Here is a 19,745-nt window from a genome sequence, read left to right on the forward strand (position 1 = left end):
TAACTGTGGATTGTAAAGAAAGACTCAGGAGGGCTCTGGTACTGCAGGGACCCACAGAATGGAGACCACTGAATTTGAATGTTAATTTGGGAGCTAAACAAGCCAAGCAAGAACGAGAGTAAGAGACCAAAATACCTGTTTCACTGACTTCGCCTCGGTGGGTGGTTCCACATATAAACCAAAATATGCATCTAATGCACAGGAACCTGCCCACAGAGTAACACCAAATCTAAACGAGCGTTCTACAGCGAATATCACATAAACAAAATAATAAAACCCAAGAATTAAAATTGATGTAAATAATGCCAGTTTGTGAGAGTTTATACATTCCTATAAAAAAGTATATTTTTTTGCAATATGTAAGTTCAGGGCATTTTTCAAAAGAAAAAGGAAATATTTGCGTTCTTATAATTTGCCCAAATATTTTGATCTTTGGGGCCATTTTCAATAAGTTATAAATAACTCACTATTAGAAAATGGGAATAAAGTTGGGGTAGAGTGGGGTTTGAACCTCGGACCTGATCCGTGAGTCCGCAACACTAGCCACAACCCGACTAATTTTATTTGTCAATAGACCTATCGAACCAAGCCAAAATATTTTTTAAATATATTATTACAAATTGTCAGCTTCATGATTTTTCAAAGTTTTGTAACTTTTAAATGACTTGAATTACACTAATTTCTACCGCATGTTAGAAAACATTTTTTATATAATATTTCCCGTAGCGCTGAACTTTTCATTCACTTAAAATTTCTGATAACTTTTATTTGTCTGATCCATACAATAGGGCCAAAAATTTAGCTAAATTATTTGTACTTTATTTGTTTATAACGCTGAATATTAGCAGAATATAAAATGAGAATGATTATTGTGTGATTGTTAGCACATTAGGCTACCATGAATACGGTTCTGGGTTTAATTCCTGACTGAGTCGATATAAAATACTTATTCAAAGGTTATTCTCACCTAATAGTTCACGAGCGCTACAATGCGAACACCATTTGCAGTGCTCTGTGCATCAATAATTAATTACATAAATATCACTTAATCCTTCCCTTACAGTGCCAAAAACGTCTGCGCATTCCGGTGTTCTGTAGTCAATTACACATGCAAAAATAAGAGATTTAAAATCGGAAAAATGGAATATTCGTAGGCTTAATTGCTTCAATCATTCAAGTCGCGATAATATTTTTAATATATCGACTAAAAGATGAAAAAAACTATTGGCTGATACGCGCAGCATGAGCAAGAAGTCCACCCACGACAAAGCTCCGGGAGCAACTATGCACGCGGGAAATTGTCTCTCAAACTTGCGAATTGTCTCTCAAGTAAGCGAGCCGGAGAACGGCCTCTTACAAGACCGACCAAAGAACGGAATTAACGGGGTCTTCATTAAACACTGCCCTCAAAATGGCCCGGACCCGGGAGGGATGGAGGCTGTACCTAGTGGAGACGGAGTAGTACACCTAGTGCCTGATAAACCTTGAAATTATAATGCTCTGCATGAAGCGGAAGAAGAAAGAACTTTTAGAAAAAGAAAATAAAACGTTTATTAAAATTTTAAGCAAAGTTAAAAGAAAAACAGTATTCTAAAGGACCAGATAGCTAAATTTGTTGCAACAGCTGAACTTATACCAGTTGAACTAACCAAAACAAAATGGACTAGATAGCATTTGTTTAATTTTTTTAAGTTGTTTAAATAAGTTATCCAATAAAGTATCTTAAGATACGAGTGCGTAATAATATGTATTTGTATAAAATATATATAATAAATGGTTTTTAATCAATCCCAAGAATGCTTTTCATTTGCATGTATAAAAAATAGTCGATTGTTTTCTTTAATAGTTCTAAATTAATATTTTATGATTAGCGGACATAAAATTTACTGCCATATTCTTTCAATATTAATAAATTCAATACACAATAAATAGACTACAATTTATAAGCAAGAAAGAAGATAAAGTGCTCTTTGTTAAAATAGTTAAAGATTATATAGATGTTTATAACATTCTTTGTTCTAATCTAGTATAAATTTAATATTAATGTACAATGTTTGATACAATATATTTTTTTACAAATTTAACATGTGACAACTGTGCATCTCACGTTGTGCAAGAGACAAATTGTATATAAGAACTATATTCCTACGGCACATTTTGTTTATTTATATACACATCCTAAGGCTATAATAAACATTGTTACACACCATAATATCATTCAATTAACTCAATAGGCATTTATAAGCTTTTATAACTGCTAACAAGTAACCATATCACATCTGTATTTTATTGATAAGGTTTAAATACACGATTCGGTATAATAAAATCTTTGTTTTAAATAAATTCTGATATATTTTTGTTCTGAGAAATATGTGTACAATTTTCTAGAGGCACCAAAGAGAAATTTGAACAATTTGTTATTTTAAGTCATTCAAGTTACACCGGGTCATCAATTGACAAAATGTAACTACGGTAGGTTAGTAGACTCTTCAGAATGCTGTGATTACAAATGTAGTTAAAATATAATGTATATTTTATCTATTTAGTAAATATGTGTACATAGACATCATTCGTAATATAATAAAGGCCTGTTGAAATGATCTACCCTTTAGATTTCAGTGTAACAAACTGTCTAGAGAGATTAGGAAGGGAATTTATAACATTTACAATAGAGTTTGGATTATTATTAATTTAGGTATACACGTAACATTGAAATAGACCAAAATGTAAGAAATACAACTATTTTCCCTGTATTCCGTTTCACTTGGGTATTCCGTTTGTGACATTTGTCTTTTTAAAATTACTCGGCAAACAAATGTAAAAAGCCTCTGTCTTATAAAATGACATCTACATATATTTCATAGGTCAACAACTACAAATATAAAAAATGCATCTTAACAACACTTCAAATCCGAAATCATAATATTTACGGTTAAGTAATAAATAACTCCTTCGCGAGAGAATGAAGAAATTCAATTTTGTGCATTTCTAGGAACAAATCCAACAATAAATATGTAAAAATAACATAAACGATTATTTAGTCAAACACAACATCACACCTTTAGAGGACCATGTGGATTTAATAATGAATAATCCCAAAAATATATTGATTGATTGATATTTACAGAAAAAAAGATGATTAATACGTTCGCGGCTATGCCGGCAATAGCAGTCAAAATCGTGGCTTTCATTAAAAAAGACTTTGGTAGTGAAAAGATGGATATAGCCTACGCAAAACTGAATTGATTATAGATATTGTGTCTCTATAAAAAGCCGTCAGAACCAAAAGTGTCCCAGTATGTTTGTAAGTCAAATAAGATTTACTTCAAACCATCCATTATGGTCCAATCAGAAGTGAAATATTACAAAAAATAAGAAAATTGTATGTGTCCATATGAGTGGATCCTGCAAGAAAAAAGTGTCCGTGAACGTGTTAAACATCTAAGATTTAAATGTTTTTTTATTTATTTTGTTAACACCCACAGAAGAGCTAACAACACATGGCATAGAAGTAAGGACCCAGAAAAGCACAATCTGTAATAAAAATCTGTCCTCCGGAAGGGCATCGTACGATAGAAAATTGAACATGTCAAGTTTAAATGTAAGTAGGAGAATGTTTTAAGTCTGTTTCGCAAACAGTGCATACCGTGGCATCTCTTTTATTGACCAAGGTGCATGTCGGGCATTCTTTACCGCCGCTCATGAGGGGCGTGGCTTCCACGCCGAGTTGCCGCGACTTGGCGCACATTTCGCAGGCATTCCTCGTCGAACTGTTGACAAAAGTGCACGTCCCGCATTCCCAATGAGCTGAGCCTATCTCTCTTCTCTCCTTACCCTTGGAGTGATTCTCCGTGTCCTTGCCTGCGCTGCGTGATCCGTGGCGGTCCGAGCTGTGTCTGCCGGAGGAGCCCTTGTCTTGGTCATGTAGACTGACCACCAGCCTGGTCTTGAGACCTGCGTCGGTACTATCCAGGCCCTGAGAGTGCTGTCGGACATGATGGCCGGATGAACTAACAGGAGCTACAATATAAGAGTTACACAATAAGGCATTAGTTTTTTCTAATTGTTTATTAGGAAAACAACAGCATACATAAAACATTATTTGTAAGCAGAAAATAAAGTTAATAGAGTAAATTATATAGTGTCAATTAATTAATTTATACAACTGGGGATGATACACAAAAGAATCACCTATAGCAACCAGTAAAAAATTATGTATTAAAATTGGTTGAATTGACTGCTTGATTTCTTGTTTCAATTTTGCAAAAGATGTTTGAAAATAATAATTTTGAAATCGTGGACGCATAATATATACAGCAAAACAACGTTTTTACATTCCTCGATTTTACGTTTTCCCACTTTTTACACCGAAATATTTAGGTCTCATTTTTTTCCATACACTCTCATTTAAATATTCCCCCAAATAACGTTTTTTACGTTTTTCATTTAAATAATCGAAACTCATTCAATCTGTCAAAAGACAACGAGTGAATGGAGAATAAAATCGAGGTAAATAAAAAAATGTGTAAATTATCGTCTCAAACTAAATTAAAAGTAGGTGCAGTGTAATTGACCATTTTGTTTAAGTGTCTAATTTCGACATGTTACTAAATTGTGACATGCAGTTGACGCATGTTTAGGAAGAATAAAGTCTTAACATCAATAAATTACGATGCAGAAAGTTTAAAAATTTGTCAATAGAAATATTATTTGAAGTTCGTTATAAACGTAATGTGAAAAGAAGATAGTTAAAACAGTTATCATAAAAGTGTAAAACCGTTTTGCCGCGATGTAAATGACAGTTGAAATTCTGTGTTGCCATACTAAGAAAAGTGATACCATATAAATAAAATTTTCCAATATTCAGGGAAAATATTGTTGTGTGCATTTTATGCTAATTTTAATGTTTATTATCGTGTTTTTAAGGTTAAGTACTTACATAAAATGATTTATACATGTTTTTTTAAAAATTCAATGTAATATATCAATGCTTGAAGAAATACAAAATATTTTTAATTAAATCATTGGTAAATATGAATAATCCCCAATTATGATAGTTCTTACAATTTTTCTGCAGTATATTTAGTATAGTCTAGTACAACAATTATATTTTAATGTAATTAAATTTTTTCCATTCATTTTTCATTTCCTCACTTTAGAGTTTTCCTCAGTTTTACACTTTTTTGGTTGCTCCCTTGAAAAACGTAACACAGGGGTTTTACTGTCTATTGATAAATAAATACCTAAATTGAGGAGCTAGCTAGAACAAGGGTCTATCCTATCCATCGAATGGCCATTCCCTCGATTCTCATTAATATAATTAGGTAATCGCTTCTTTGCGCACTGTGACTCCTACCTAGATAGATTTCCAGTGATATAATAAAAATAAAATGCAAAAAGAAAAAGAAGAATTACCTTGGGCCTTTTCAATAGCGGATATCACTTGCACTGATTGGTCCGACGCTGTCCTCCTTTTCGTAGTAGTGTCATTTTCTGAACTCAAACACTTCACAATGCTCTTTTTCACTTTTCGGCTTTCTCCAGTTCTTATCGTATTATTTCCATTAACATAAATGTTCTTGTCCATTTCTTTTTTATCTTTGGTCTCCTCTTTAGAAATAAGACGCGTTTTGTCATTGGTTATCTTATATCCGTTAGTGTCTTTTGCGGGGCTGATAGTTGCATTTTCGTAAGAGCTAGACTTCCTTTTATCCTTCTCGTCGGCGAGGATGTGTCTCCTGTTGTTGGCTTTGGCCGCTTTAGCCTCACTGTCTTGTTTGATTTTCAACAATGTTTCGTTTATTTTAGCTGTCCTATATAATTCTTCGTCAGAATCTTTTTCTAAGCGAATGGCGTGAAGGGCATCTTCCAAATCCATGGTGGTCTGTTGATATCTCTTCGGGTCCCGAGTGCTCGCCCTCCCTAAGGTCTTGGAATCCCGCTCCAAGGGAGGTGAGAGGATGTTTCCCCGTTCACCTAAGTCCTTAGAGTATCCTTGGCTTTCTAAATTCCTAAAAACGTAGTCCCAACTCTCGAAAGTGCCCATTCCATCCTCTCGCGCCTTGCTCAGCGAAGGTTGGGTATCCGACCTTGGTATGGAAAATGTATTATCGCTCGTGTACGATGCGGACGATCTCGGGGCACTATTTCTGCGGGCATTTTCTTGATTTTCGTAATTCAAATCGTGGGATTTTTTCATGGATCCTTGAACCATCGGATTGTGCTTAGAATCCATCGATCCACTGTGGTAAATTTTAGGAATCGGTTCTCTGTGCGACTGACCATTATCGACCCTTTTCCTATCGGGAATAGATTGCTCGGGACCGGATATATTGGGACAGTTGTGGTGGGAATGACTATTGGTAGAATAGCTAGGCGGTATGTCCAGCTCGATCAGTTGAGCTGTAGGAACAGATTGACAATAGTTTGCCTGGGGAACGGGGGGACAGTGATATCCATTGCTGAGAGGCAAGGTGGTGGCTTGCCGCACTCCTCCGTACTGGGTAAGAGGGGGCTGCATTAAGTAAGGGTGGGTGTTCATAGGGCTGGAGTAATAGCCGGACATGGCCGCACACTGATTTATAATGCCGACGTTGTTAAACCTGTACATCGGATTGACCTCTAATGGAATCCTTTGCAAGCCATTCATGGAGTTGGGTTGCATCATGAAATTGGAACAGTAGATGTTGTGTGGATCGGGATGTGGATTAACATGCACTTGTGTTTTAATGGGTATTGCATTAGTCGGCATCCCGTGACCATTCTGAATGTATCCATTTGTGGGTTGCATACAGTGGGGGTTGATGTGTTGTCCGTGTAAACCGTTGATTGTCTGAATAGGGTGGTAGTTCTGTTGTAACACATAATCGTTGACTGGAGGCGACGAATATGGCAGGTTATTTTTTATAATATTGTGGGGGCTGGAGCCGAATTTCACATTTGAATATATATCTGAAAAAATAAAATTGAATCATTACTATTTTGCAAAGAAATGTGATAATTTCTAAAAGCTTGCCTACCACATACAACACACTGCATCCGAGGACTTAAGCCTCCTTGGCGGTGCTCAGTTACAAGGAAATATTTCTAATTGCCGAAAAAGAAAAGCTTTTCAAAGGCACTCTCTGCAATCTGGTTACCTTGGCATCTTTGTGCAGAAAAAAGTAATCCAGAAGTACATAATATGTACTTCTAACAACGACGCATTTGATTTTCTTCAACTTTACTAAAGAGCGGTTTAATTTAATTTTTTTGACACTTTATGCCACAATATAATATATAAGTAAAAAATATAAACCATTCGATACTTGGATTAGTTACATATATATTTTTTTTCAAACCTGGAAAAAAAAAGCTTTAATATAACTTTTTCAACATCAAATATATAAGAAAGTCAACATCGCATTTTTCACACACATTTTTTATAAATTTGTATAAACCATAATACATTTTATATTTGAGGCACTAACTTTGTGGTTATTTATGATAATAAAATAAAATATTGACATTCTACTAACACAGTAAATAAAGCAAACCCACCTAAACAATGGAGGCAGATTCTTTTTAAAAATGACATTTTATCAAAACAATTATCTAATTCCCCTACCATCAAACATTAAACCTGCATTCTACACAACTAATAATTTAGGAACATTGTTAAAAAATCACAAATACAAAGTCCATAAATATAATAAATCTGGCATATACCAAATAAATTGTAATGATTGCTAAAACTAAAAGAGACTTTAATATACGAGTAAAATAACACTTAAGGTGCTTAAATAAAAATATTTTTTCTGAATTCGCAAACCATCTGATAGAAAACAATCATAATTTCCATAATGACACTGAGTTAAAAGTACTTGATGTTGAAAATAAAATTAGACAATTTAGAAATCTCAGAAATTAAAAAAGCGATTCACAATAAGAAAAAAACCATTAATAACCAAATAAACGATATTTCTTTTAGTCCACTCCTGTCTAGCTTCGAAAATATTAATCTCAAATTACCACCCTTTTATGGAAAAAAAAGACATGATTTATTGGTTCCATGTGTAGTATTTAGTAAGCGTGGAAAAAAATAAAATAGGAAAGAATTCATTAGTTACGTAAACCTTGAGGAAGAAGCTTGTTTGCTTTGAAACCGGTTAGTAAAAAAAATAAAAAAATAGTGGTAAAAAAACTAAGATGTTTTGTTTATTTTATTGTATAAACCACTTCTTTTTTATTCGTACATTTTTTCATAATTAGAATTTTATATTTATCTTTGCCCAGCTAACATACCCCATTCCAAGCTAGGCAATTACATTTTAATGCATGAAATGGTTTACAAGTTAATAGAAAGCACAGACTAATAAAATATAAACTTACTCGTATGCACATTTTGATACATACACATATACATATATACATACATACATACACACATATACATATATATACACATATACACACACACATATACATACATACTCATATACATACACCCATATATACACATACATACATTCATAAAACATAGACAACTTATTTAATATATAATGCGAAACATCATAATTGCCATAAATTTAAAAAAATAAATATTTTTAACATTCAGTAAGCATCTCCAATCCACGGCATGCCTCAGCCTTTCTGACTCCCTACGACCAATGTCATGAAAGAGCGAGGTCAACACCTTCCGCAACTTGACAACACTCCCGCTTTTCCACGATTCTGGCAAAAAGTTGTGGACCTTCTTGCTAACGCAATAGTGTTGTCTCGATGCCAGAACAGTGTTGACCCCTTCACATCACTTTAACTCTTAGTTATACGTCGACCGGTTTTAAGGTTACTTCCTCATCATCGGGACTTAAAATCCCTTTCACGACCACAAGATGTGTAATAATAAATAACAACAAAACTACCTTTAGTGTGGAGCCTCTGCGAGTAGATAATGAGAGCAGCAGCCTGATCCACATCCCCGGGGTAGTCCTCCCTGCAGCGCAGCACCTCCAACCAACTGCAGCTTCCCCCCCGAATGGAGACTTCCTCCCAGATTTGGATCATTATCTGTATGGTATGCAAAAAAAAAAAGTTAAATGTTAAAAAACCTAGACAGAAGCCCTATCACTATGTTTCATAGAACGCAAGCGATGTTGGTTAACAACCAATTGGTGCCATTTTGTTTTATTTGACAACATAAACATAACGGTTCGATCGGATGCTTTTGTAGCTGTGATTGGCTTTGTTTGTAAATAATTTGGATATTTACGTTATCTATATATATATAAATGAATCGCCGTGTTGTGTCTCGCAAAAACTCAAAAAAGGCTTGACAGATTTACGTGCGGTTTTTTGCAAAACTTTCTAATTCACGTACTGAAAGTTTACAAATAATAAAATCTTTAATATATTGAGTAGAAAAAAGTTAGAAGCATATATGTGTTAAAAGCGTAATCCTGTTGATTTTTGACGTCGATTAATAACTGTTGATGAAACGTGAGTGCACCACTATACACCGGAAACCAAAAATCGATCGAAACAATGGGTGGAAGCTGGTGGAAGTGCTCCGAAGAAGGCAAAGGCAGTGAAATCGGCTGGCAAGGTTATGGCCACTGCATTTTGGGATGCACTCGGAATATTGCTTATCGATTATCTTGAAAAAGGTTCCACAATCATAGGCAAGTATTGTCGTGCATTATTGGATAAATTGAATGATGCAATCAAGGAAAAACAACCACATTTAAAGAAGAAAAAAGTGCTCTTTCCTCAAGGCAACGCACCGGTTCACACAGCATTAGATACGATGCTAAAATTACGTGAAATACACTTCGAATTAGTTAATCATCTACCTTATAGTCCAGATTTAGCTCCTAGTGATTTTTTCCAGTTTCCAAACTTGAATAGCTCGCAGGAAAAAGATTCAGCTCAAACGAAAAAGTGATTACCGAAACTGACGCGTATTTTGAGAGGTTCCCGAAATCATATTATTCAGATGGTATTAAAAAGTTGGAATATCGTCTTACTAAGTGTGTCGAAGTAAAAGGAGACTATGTTGAGAAATAAAAGGTTTTTGAAAAAAAAAAAATGTTTGTTCCTACTTAGGTAGCTTCATTTTCAATCCGCCCTCGTACATATTTAAAAGTAATTACAATGCAAATTAATATCCATTTGGCAATTCTCGACCTGAGTACGGCCCATTGTTTTGCTGCGAACTGTAGCTAACTTAATACCCAATAGTCATAGAATGGTTTTCCCTCGTTTGGGCGCCTCTATAGCTTGGCGCATTATTACTTTGAGGGTAAAACAGAGTATTAAAAAAATAAAGGATAATTACATAGAAATGAAATACATATTAACAGTAAAAATAGTAAACAAAAAAATCCCACAAAGGCATGGCCTGTTCGTGGGTATACAAGAAATGTTTATGAATTTTTGCTCCTATAATAAATAGACAGATATAATATTTTTGTGTTATATAAGAAAGAGAAAAGAAAATATTCTGTAAAAGATTATAAGGTAGTTTTTTTTATAGTAATTAAAAAATTAAATAAAAAATATTAAAAAACATAAAAATATTCCTTATTGTTAAAGGGCAACAAAACATATCATGGAAAAAAAGAGTTAATATCTTTGGTTTGAATCCAGGATAGTGCGTGATTTTTAAAAGAAGGAAAATTTTTAAAGTTTGGGATCAATGAAATATTATCAGTAAAAAAAGAATAAAAAAATTTCGGGCCTGTAAAATATGCATTACATTATTTCTTGCTGAGCCACTATTAGAAAACGAACTATACCTTACAGTTTTTAAGAATTATATACTATTGTTTATTATACTATAAGAAACATTATATTATACTAATTTAATTTATCAGTCCTACTCTCTAGAACAACATGTTCTAAAAAATGTGAATACAGTCGAACTTGGTTATAACGATCACGGAAACAGCGAGATCTCGGATATAATGGGGAAACATCAGTTGACATTTTAGTTTGTGGTTTTCTCCATACATTTATTCACTTTTATAACGAGCTTCTTCTCGGACATACCGAACAAAAATATTGTCAACAATTGAGCAAAAACTCTTCAATTGTTTAAAAACATAAACAATTGAACATAAGAACCTAAGTAATAAAGTCCAACTGGGGGACTAACTTATCACCGATGCCGCTGGGCGTCGGGATCGAGTTACATTTATGATACTATGCAAGTGTCTGAGTACCTAATTGGTGTTTTCACCGACAGCATTGACAAAGTATCACACCTATGGTTGAAATTGCGTGTAAAAAATCCAAACTTTGTGAACTTAGTAAGCACAGGCTCGGCACTTCATTACATTTCACAACTTCTTTAGTAGTTTGTGAATGATATCCTTGTTTTGGGGTTTTTTACAAACAAACAAACAACAAACCATCACGCCGTTTCTCCGTAGGGGTAGGCAGAGAGGATAGAACGCCATAACACTCTATCTTGGCATACAGACCTCGGTTCCTCTACATTCATACATCTTCTCATTCACGCACGCCGATTATTCCTACTTTTGACATGTCCATCTTCAAGTATTTGATGGACTTGATCGTGCCATGTCTTTCTCGGTCTTCCTCGTTTTCTGCGTCCATCAACATTTGCATCGTGGATCCTTTTAGCCGTTCTTTCGCTGTCCATTCGCTCTACATGTCCAAACCAACGCAGCACCCCTTTCTTGATTCTGTCAATAATGCATGTCTAAGCCTTACACACTTCACGGATCTCGACATTTGTGCACCTATCGTACATCGTTTTACCACACGTTCGCCTGAAGGATCGCATTTCGACAGCATTCAACCCCTACTTTCATCATCATTTTTCCAATTCCATACTTCGCTCCCATACATTAAAGTTGGCACTAGAACTCCGTTGTGAACTGCTAGTTTAGCCTCCTGCGATAAACATTTGTTTGCCAATGTAGATTTTAGTGCACCGTTCACCCTGTTCCCGGCACTCCTTTCAATATCTTTCTCGGCCTTTCCGTCCCTAGTAAACATACTTCCCAGGTACACAAATTCTTCTACCTGATTCAGAATATCTCAGTCACATTTAGTTATCCCTTTCAAAAACCATCACTTTCGATTTATCAACATTCATAAGAAAATAGTTTTTACAATATTTAATTTAAAATGCTCTATGGTCAATGCATAATAAACATTACAAGTGGGTGATGTCAGATAAGTTAAAACCTAACCCTTGAATTGCAAACATGACTACTAACAAGCAGAAGTGTTTCAATTTGCGAAAAAGTGGGAATTATTTGTATGATCATGGCGCGAAATATGAAAAAAGATCTCTCTATCCTTATCACATTGCAAACATTGTGAAAAAATGCTAATGTTTATTTATCCAAATTTGAAATTTAGAAACTGGTATGTTTGTAAGAATTTATTATAATTTTTAACAGTGACAATATGCAATGGCGATTGGATTAATAAAACCTTTCTCTGGTATAACGAGTAATACTTATAACGAGCGAATTCAGTAGGTCCAATCTTTCTTGTAATAACCAAGTTCGACTGTAAAACAAATGCTTTAAAGATGAAAAAATACATTAAATTATTTTGAGGTTTTTTTTATATTGTAAAAATGGTCAAGTGCTATTTATTTATTATATATACATACGGCCTAAGTCAATTACAACAGTTACATGAAGAAACATAAAGAACATAAAACTATTTAGCAAAGACAAACAAGGGCAAAACAATAATAGTATACAATATATTCAAAAAAACGAAAGACCAAAAACTTTGAGCTTAACCATGCCAATCCAACTTCATCCCACACTGTTTAGTCGCGAAGAGATCTACGAAAAGCCGGAAGATCTATCCCAAAAAATTCCAAGTCGTGTGATGAATTGACTAATCTACACATTCTGGACATTGGGGCATAAAAACCAAAGTTGCTCTTAGAAGATTTTATAAATAGCAGATTTTGACTTCTGGTGATACGGTTGGGAACATGAAAAGAAATTGATTGCAACAGAGATGGGACATCACTTAAAGCATTAAGTATTTTGAAAATGCATATAAGGTCCATCTCAGTTCTACGTCTCTCCAATGAAGACAGATTAAGAGATTGCTCTATTTCAAAATAAGAATAATTACCCCTTTGTAATCCGAGCAACCATGCCACTTTTCTTAGAAAACAGTGTTGGACAGACTCGATATGGTCAAGACTCATATTATTATTATTTGAACATACTTAGGGCCTTACTTATTAGATTTCCTTATACCAGGTTGATATTAAGAAATAACTATACCCGGTTGAACTATTTATAACCAATATAAAAAAAATCTTACTTATAAAAATATTTATCACCTAGAATAACAATTCACAGGTTATTTCATGCTTAGTTTTTAAACAGTCAACGCTGACATGTGCGCGTGCGCGTGCGCGGTAACTTTTATTTTAAGTTAAAAATGCATTCTATAGTTTATCTGTGTTTCTTTTTTTTAAAACAATTAACTAAAACACAAACAAACATACAACATTTTAGACATTATTTAAACAAATAATTAAAAACCACTTGAATCGCATTGAGAAGGTCGACAGGACTTCAAAATTGTCTAAAATTGAAAAAAAAAAACTGATGAACTATCCATTTTGATTACCGAAAAATATGACTTTTGAGAGATCGCGTGCTTATTCAGGCGTTATACCACATAATGTGCAGGTATAAGTTTCTATTGCCGCTATTCTAGATTTAAAACGAGTTTAACTCTATGCGAGGTTTATAAGTAATACTGTTTGCTATACCATCATTATTCTACCACTATTATCAAGCTTAAGCTTATTATTAATAAGTAAGGCCCTGAAAGGATAATATATTTTTAGCTCCTTTTTTCGAACATTATTATGCCGTGTACTTAATACTCCTTGCTGATGTTTCGGACAGCTTTGCAGTGTTCATCATCTAGACTGATGTAGTTTTAGTGTCTAAGGGTATTGAAGTCATATGACATTGACATATTGATACGTAGACACGCCTTATAGAGTAGGGTCGGAGGGTCGGTTATCGGAGGGTCCGATGTCTTGCAGGGTACCCGCTGGCACAGCGCGGGTTTAAACTGTGTAACTCGGTTATAAGCTTAGACTATACCCTGTCTGCGTAATCTATAAGTGTGAAAGCACTACAATTAATGATATGAATCATACACGTATAGAACATGTGAGTCGAGGTCCTGTAAATACCAAGTACCCACAATTACTTAGTTTGTTTATTTATCCAGGGATGCATTCAACAAGCATGAATATGCTACCAAAAATTGCAGCATGTTAATTTTTGGTATGTAAAAAAGTTTGTATTTTAACGTTAACAATCAACATTCATTTTTGTGAATCCTAATCAGATTTTTTCCTTAACTTCCTTATAATTTCGACTAATTTATTTAATTTCACTGGATTTTGGGGAATGCAAAAATAATGATTAACCCATATTTATTATATTTTAAAAACGCATTTCTATCAGTGCAGCTCTGTATCTAAGAAGATCTTCGCAATTGCACCGCTGAGTGCAGTTTGACGTTTACAAAAAACAATATTTATATTTGAATACTAATTGTTTTAAGCTTTGAACTGCTGGATCACTAGTGAACAAATATTTACCAATGAAAGGTTTTTACATGCTTTCATAAATTTTTAGAAAAGTCAAGTCTGGATGGCAGTCGAAGAATGACTAAATACAATTTGTGCATGACTGACAGTTTGGCCATGAATTAAGTGTCATCATTTTCGAGGGATGTCTATGTGTGTTAATATATCAATGTCATTTGACAAATTTGTACCGTATTGCAATCGGCAGGTTTGTGTTGTATCGGTTTATGTGTTTACATGTGATACAACACAAACATGCTGACTGCGAGCATGCGACATGCAAAAGTGGGCATTTTCGACACCTCCTGTTTGCGTTCAATCGAGGGAATAAAGCTGCCAAAGCTGCTCGCGATATTTGCAGTGCATGGTGAAGATGCTATGAATTATCGACAAATTATTTTCCATTCCATTATCCATAATTAGATTCCACTTAATTACCTGACACTCGACATACGCGATGAGCGAGTCTCTGGAAACTGCTGTGACCAGATCCGGGCACACAGGTCCATCCAGGGTAAAAGTGTGTGGAGTAGCATCTTGACGGTACCCCATTGCACGCAGCATGTCTCCGGCATCAGCTAATCCAGAGCCTTCCACCTCGTGTTTGTAGAAGCCGCTGTACAACTAAAATGTCATAACGTGTTAAAATATTCCATCAATCCCAAGTGAAAAATACTCAACGTAAAAAAACTTTTGTAAAAAAACTGTTCCCAAAACCATCCAAATACCTTTTCTTTTTAAATTTGTAGATTTGGTTATTAATATTTCCTGAAAATTTAATTATTCTAGCTTAGATAATTGGTCAACGGCGCCATGAGTAAAAAAAAACTGTGTATTTTGATTATTTGTTACACGAAGGTAAGGTGATCAGTCTTGATTCAGATCAAATGCCAGTTTAGTAACAACAGAATATTGCAGTTTTAACAATCTTTAAAATCAATATTTCGCGTCCATCGGAATCAAACCCGAGGCCTACAAAAGAGTAGGTGAATGTGCCAACTTCTTCACAATGAGGCAAACTTATCTCCACTCGTTTTTCTTATTCAGGATTTTTGCCATGAGCAGTTATCAAGTCGGAGACAAATCTAGACATATGTTACAATAAATCAGAAAATCCTACTTTAATTCCATATTCCTGTCTCAAAAAAAATAATGTTCCCCATCTTGGTAATATTTAACGTACCCTTATGGTGCGGTATTCCTTGCGCCAGTGCTGCACGAGGAGGTTGGAGGCGTAACGTGCGAGGGCGGCCCAACCCCGTGCCAAGCGGAAGGCACTAAAGTCGGGAAGCAATGCCGACCTGGACAGCAACTCAGCCGTCTCGGGAAGGGTGAATTTGTTCTCGTGAGGTACCAGGTATAAGTAATCCAAAATATAACCTAAAACATACATTATTATTTTGACAGATTATAAAAATAATGTATTGATATGTTTCGATTGCATCCTTTGCCTAGTGAGAATTTGAGTCTGCGACTGCGCGCAGATCGCATGATCAGTACGGCGCTGGAACGGAATTTTGAATTTGGTTCCATCCCGATTGTTCTTTAAATCGATACCCAGCCAGTCAGTAGTAAGTATCCACCGATCAGTAAGCGCATGACAGCGCTGGTAAATGGATTTCTTGGGGGGCTACGTTGCTTTTTAACGTTTTCTTTATAAGGCGATAGTAAAATTCCTCCGCAATTTATCGCGATTACTAATAAAATTATTATTACAATATTTGTTTATAGTAATCTAAATGCTAGGTATTATGACTGATAATTAATTTACTAAGCATGCTATTTTAAGAACATTATTTGGATAAATTTAGGAGAACCAATGGTTCCATGCGTTCTATGAATGGACCGCGCATGGTACAATGGTTCAGCCGGATCAATCTCACCCACATGAAAAATGTTCCAGCTCTTTTGTTTCACAAAAGCCAATAGATGGGAGGTTTGAGGAAATGTGGATGTTCAAACATAGGCGGAGGTGAAAACTGGCCACCTAAATCAGCCAAAGACAGGTCGTAAGTCCCTTAATGCCTAGACTTCCATATTTCCTACTCAAAAATGTTTTACCTTTTCGTTGCAACAAATTTAGAAGTTATGATGTGTCCATACGAGTGACCCTATGAGAGTGTACGCAAACGTGTTAAAACAATAAACTATAAAATTAAATATTGTTTATTTATTGTGTATGCAGACAATTGGTAGAATTCCATATTAAATTTGGTAATGTATCCAAAATAAAACACATTTATAGGATTTTAATTCATACCCTTACAAATATTTTTAAATGATGGCAGGCTTTCTCCAATATACCCATAATGTACCTAATAAAATATACTCAGTATACCCTAACCCTAACTCAGCGTTTCCTAACCTTTTTCAGCCACAGACCCCTAGGAAATCAAGCACAATTTTCAAGGACCCCCTTAGTAAAAAGAGTCACAACCCGCACGCACTTATTTCATTAACTGACCAGCGATGCCATCTTGATGGATTTCCCATCATATCTGGCGAATCGGAGTGCTCTTAAAGCGGGAAAATGTCGTATTTAAGGGGATTTTTAAAATGACGGAATTACACGCGGATTTAAAGAAAAAATGTGAAAGAGGCATTTCAAAATGACAAGGTGGCAACACTGTAACTGACTCACTTCACTTCAGTCAGTCTCGCACACTGCATTTATTTATTATTGTTAAATGGTCCAGAGATGAGACTGCGGACCCCTATACATATATTAGCGGACCCCCAGGGGTCCGCAGACCACAGGTTAAGAAACACTGCCCTAACTGATTTTTAATTACTTTACTTATCTTGGCTTGTATAGAAATCCTCAATCATTGAACGGCAATTATTTTTAGTAGATAAGGAAACTTTGTAAATATTTAAGTTAGTTTGAAAATGTCCTAACAAGACGAAACACGTCACAATATTTATTTATTTCGACGGCTTACGCCTTTGACAAAGTATAAAATAATATTGAAAAACAATTATGATAAAACAAAACACCTGAACACAGTATAAAAAATATAGATACATGAAATAAAATCAGCAGAAAATAAGAAAATAATAAAGAAAAATTAAATAAGAAATTATAACATAGGTATGCAGCAAATTAACAATAAATAAAGGGTTTAAATAAAAAAGTATTGAAGTAACAGAGGCGATGTATCATAGCATAAACAGTAAAACAAGTATAACACTTAGTACATTTGTATAATTAAGAAAAGAAGTGATTAAAAAGTAATGATTTTAATTGATACAAAGATAAATTAAATAAGTCTAAGTTTCCATGTTTGTTTGCTAACATGTGGAACCGTGGAATAGGTGAGTATTTGGCATAGTTTGAACTATGCAAATCAACAGCAAAATAAGTATTTTGTCTCGTCCCACGCTGTCTCACATAAAAATTAACACAATTTAAAAGTTCCGGACAGTCAAGAACATTATTTGATAACTTGAAAAGCAGCACTAAATCTGACATTTCCCTTCTATTACTAATGCACATAAATTTTAACTGCTTCATTAAACATTTATAGTTAAGCTCTTCAATTGGAATGTTTAATTTGAAATGTATAAATCTTAAAAACTTGTGTTGGACCTTCTCCATACCCTCTTATATATTTTTAAAAATAAAGTAGAATTAAAATCCAATAAATGTGTTTTATTTTGGATATGTTGCCAAATTCAATATATTGTTTAGTTGACTGAAATAGGAATCAAACAGAACCACCATAAATTAACCCCCAACGGACTTATAGGAAGAGACGAGGATACGAATCAATCAGATAGTGTTTATTTAATCATTTTCACTAAACCTATGTGTTTAAATTTTACATATATACGAATTGTTACCTTCTAATTTTTTCCTTTGGTCTAATTTCTCTGGACTATCGTCAGTTTCTAAATAACTTAAATGAGTGTTATCAATTTGTCTCCATAACTCTGGTAGTTTTTCTCTTATAACATAATCAGTCAATGCCATCTTGAGGTTGTATGCGTTTACATTCGAAGGTTTATAAGTGTAACTGCAATGAAAAATATTTCTAACAACATTTGATTCACATAAACATAACATCGAATAAAAACATATGCATTGTGTAAATTAGCATAAAATTGGAAATTAATCACTAACACCTGATTACAAAATGTATAAGACAGATAAGATAGGCTTCCTTTTATAAAGAGTTTGATTAAATTCAATAAATCAAAAAATCATATCTGGTAGATTTAGGAAGTGGAGTAAATGTCGATTCCTAAGGTTAGTATGTTAGCTGCCCAAAATAGTTATTCCCAAAATAGCAATGCTTTAAACACTACTTACAATTTACCCCACAATGAAGCGGGTCACAATCATTATATTGATATTTGTTAATGTCAACCATATAATAATCAAATAGACAAATAATGTAATGCGGAAATTACTACATTTTCACTTCAAACTTATTTTGACGTCTCCCTTCATAGTTCATAGCCATCTGTGTTTCATAAATAAAACCAGCTAATATGTCAAATGGCTATAAAATATGCAACTTATGTACACGGATAAAAATAATTTTGTAATAAAAGGCAAAATTTGCAGAAGGGCAGTGTTAATACTGGCCATACAAAAAATGTTTGACTGACGAAAACAAATAATAGCCATTTAATTACCGCCAAAATATATATTTGATTGATCGCATCGAAATAGTTTTTAATTATACGCTTTTGTGCAGTTTTTATAATATATATATATAAATGTAATAATTACTCTGTCCACTTTATGGTCTAACTAGGTTTAAATAACTGTTTTTACTCAGCAACATTTCGTAGACTCTGGATTGGTAAAAAAATTATTGAGATTCACTACAAACGGTATTTCTATTATGCAAAATGAAGTGGGTGCGGATTAGGAAATGATAATGTATGTAGTTAGATAATTCATATAGCACGTTTTTTTTAAAAACCACCTAAAGACCCGATGATGGCTTTTACTATGTTATCGTAAAACCAATTGAGCAACCCGTAATTTTTCTCAAAATTATCATATTTTTTTCCAAACGAAGTGTATATTTGTGTGGAAAACACTTTTTTTCCTTTTGTTGTTTCATAGCACGATAGCACAAAATAATTATCAAAAGTCAAAAGACACAATGATGATGCATAGAATACCTAG

At 34.1% G+C, this 19,745-nt stretch overlaps 1 protein-coding gene across 1 annotated transcript; it reads right to left on the reverse strand.

Annotated features, from left to right (window-relative positions):
- Positions 1–2,353: 2,353 nt before the first annotated feature.
- tamo (PUB and ZnF_RBZ domain-containing protein tamozhennic) lies at positions 2,354–19,098 on the reverse strand. Its single transcript, XM_088234836.1, has 7 exons — positions 18,915–19,098; positions 18,446–18,618; positions 15,786–15,982; positions 15,041–15,226; positions 8,904–9,048; positions 5,416–6,951; positions 2,354–4,020 (listed from the first exon to the last, which is right to left on the reverse strand). The coding sequence occupies exons 2-7, from the start codon at positions 18,573–18,575 to the stop codon at positions 3,596–3,598; spliced, it is 2,619 nt and encodes an 872-aa protein (XP_088090962.1). The 5' UTR covers positions 18,576–18,618; positions 18,915–19,098; the 3' UTR covers positions 2,354–3,595.
- Between the last annotated feature and the right edge of the window lie 647 nt (positions 19,099–19,745).

Source organism: Micrasema longulum, unplaced genomic scaffold, assembly GCF_059751315.1.
Source record: "Micrasema longulum isolate JH-2025_06_02 unplaced genomic scaffold, ASM5975131v1 h1tg001292l, whole genome shotgun sequence".
In the NCBI taxonomy this organism is placed as follows: Eukaryota; Metazoa; Arthropoda; class Insecta; order Trichoptera; family Brachycentridae; genus Micrasema; species Micrasema longulum.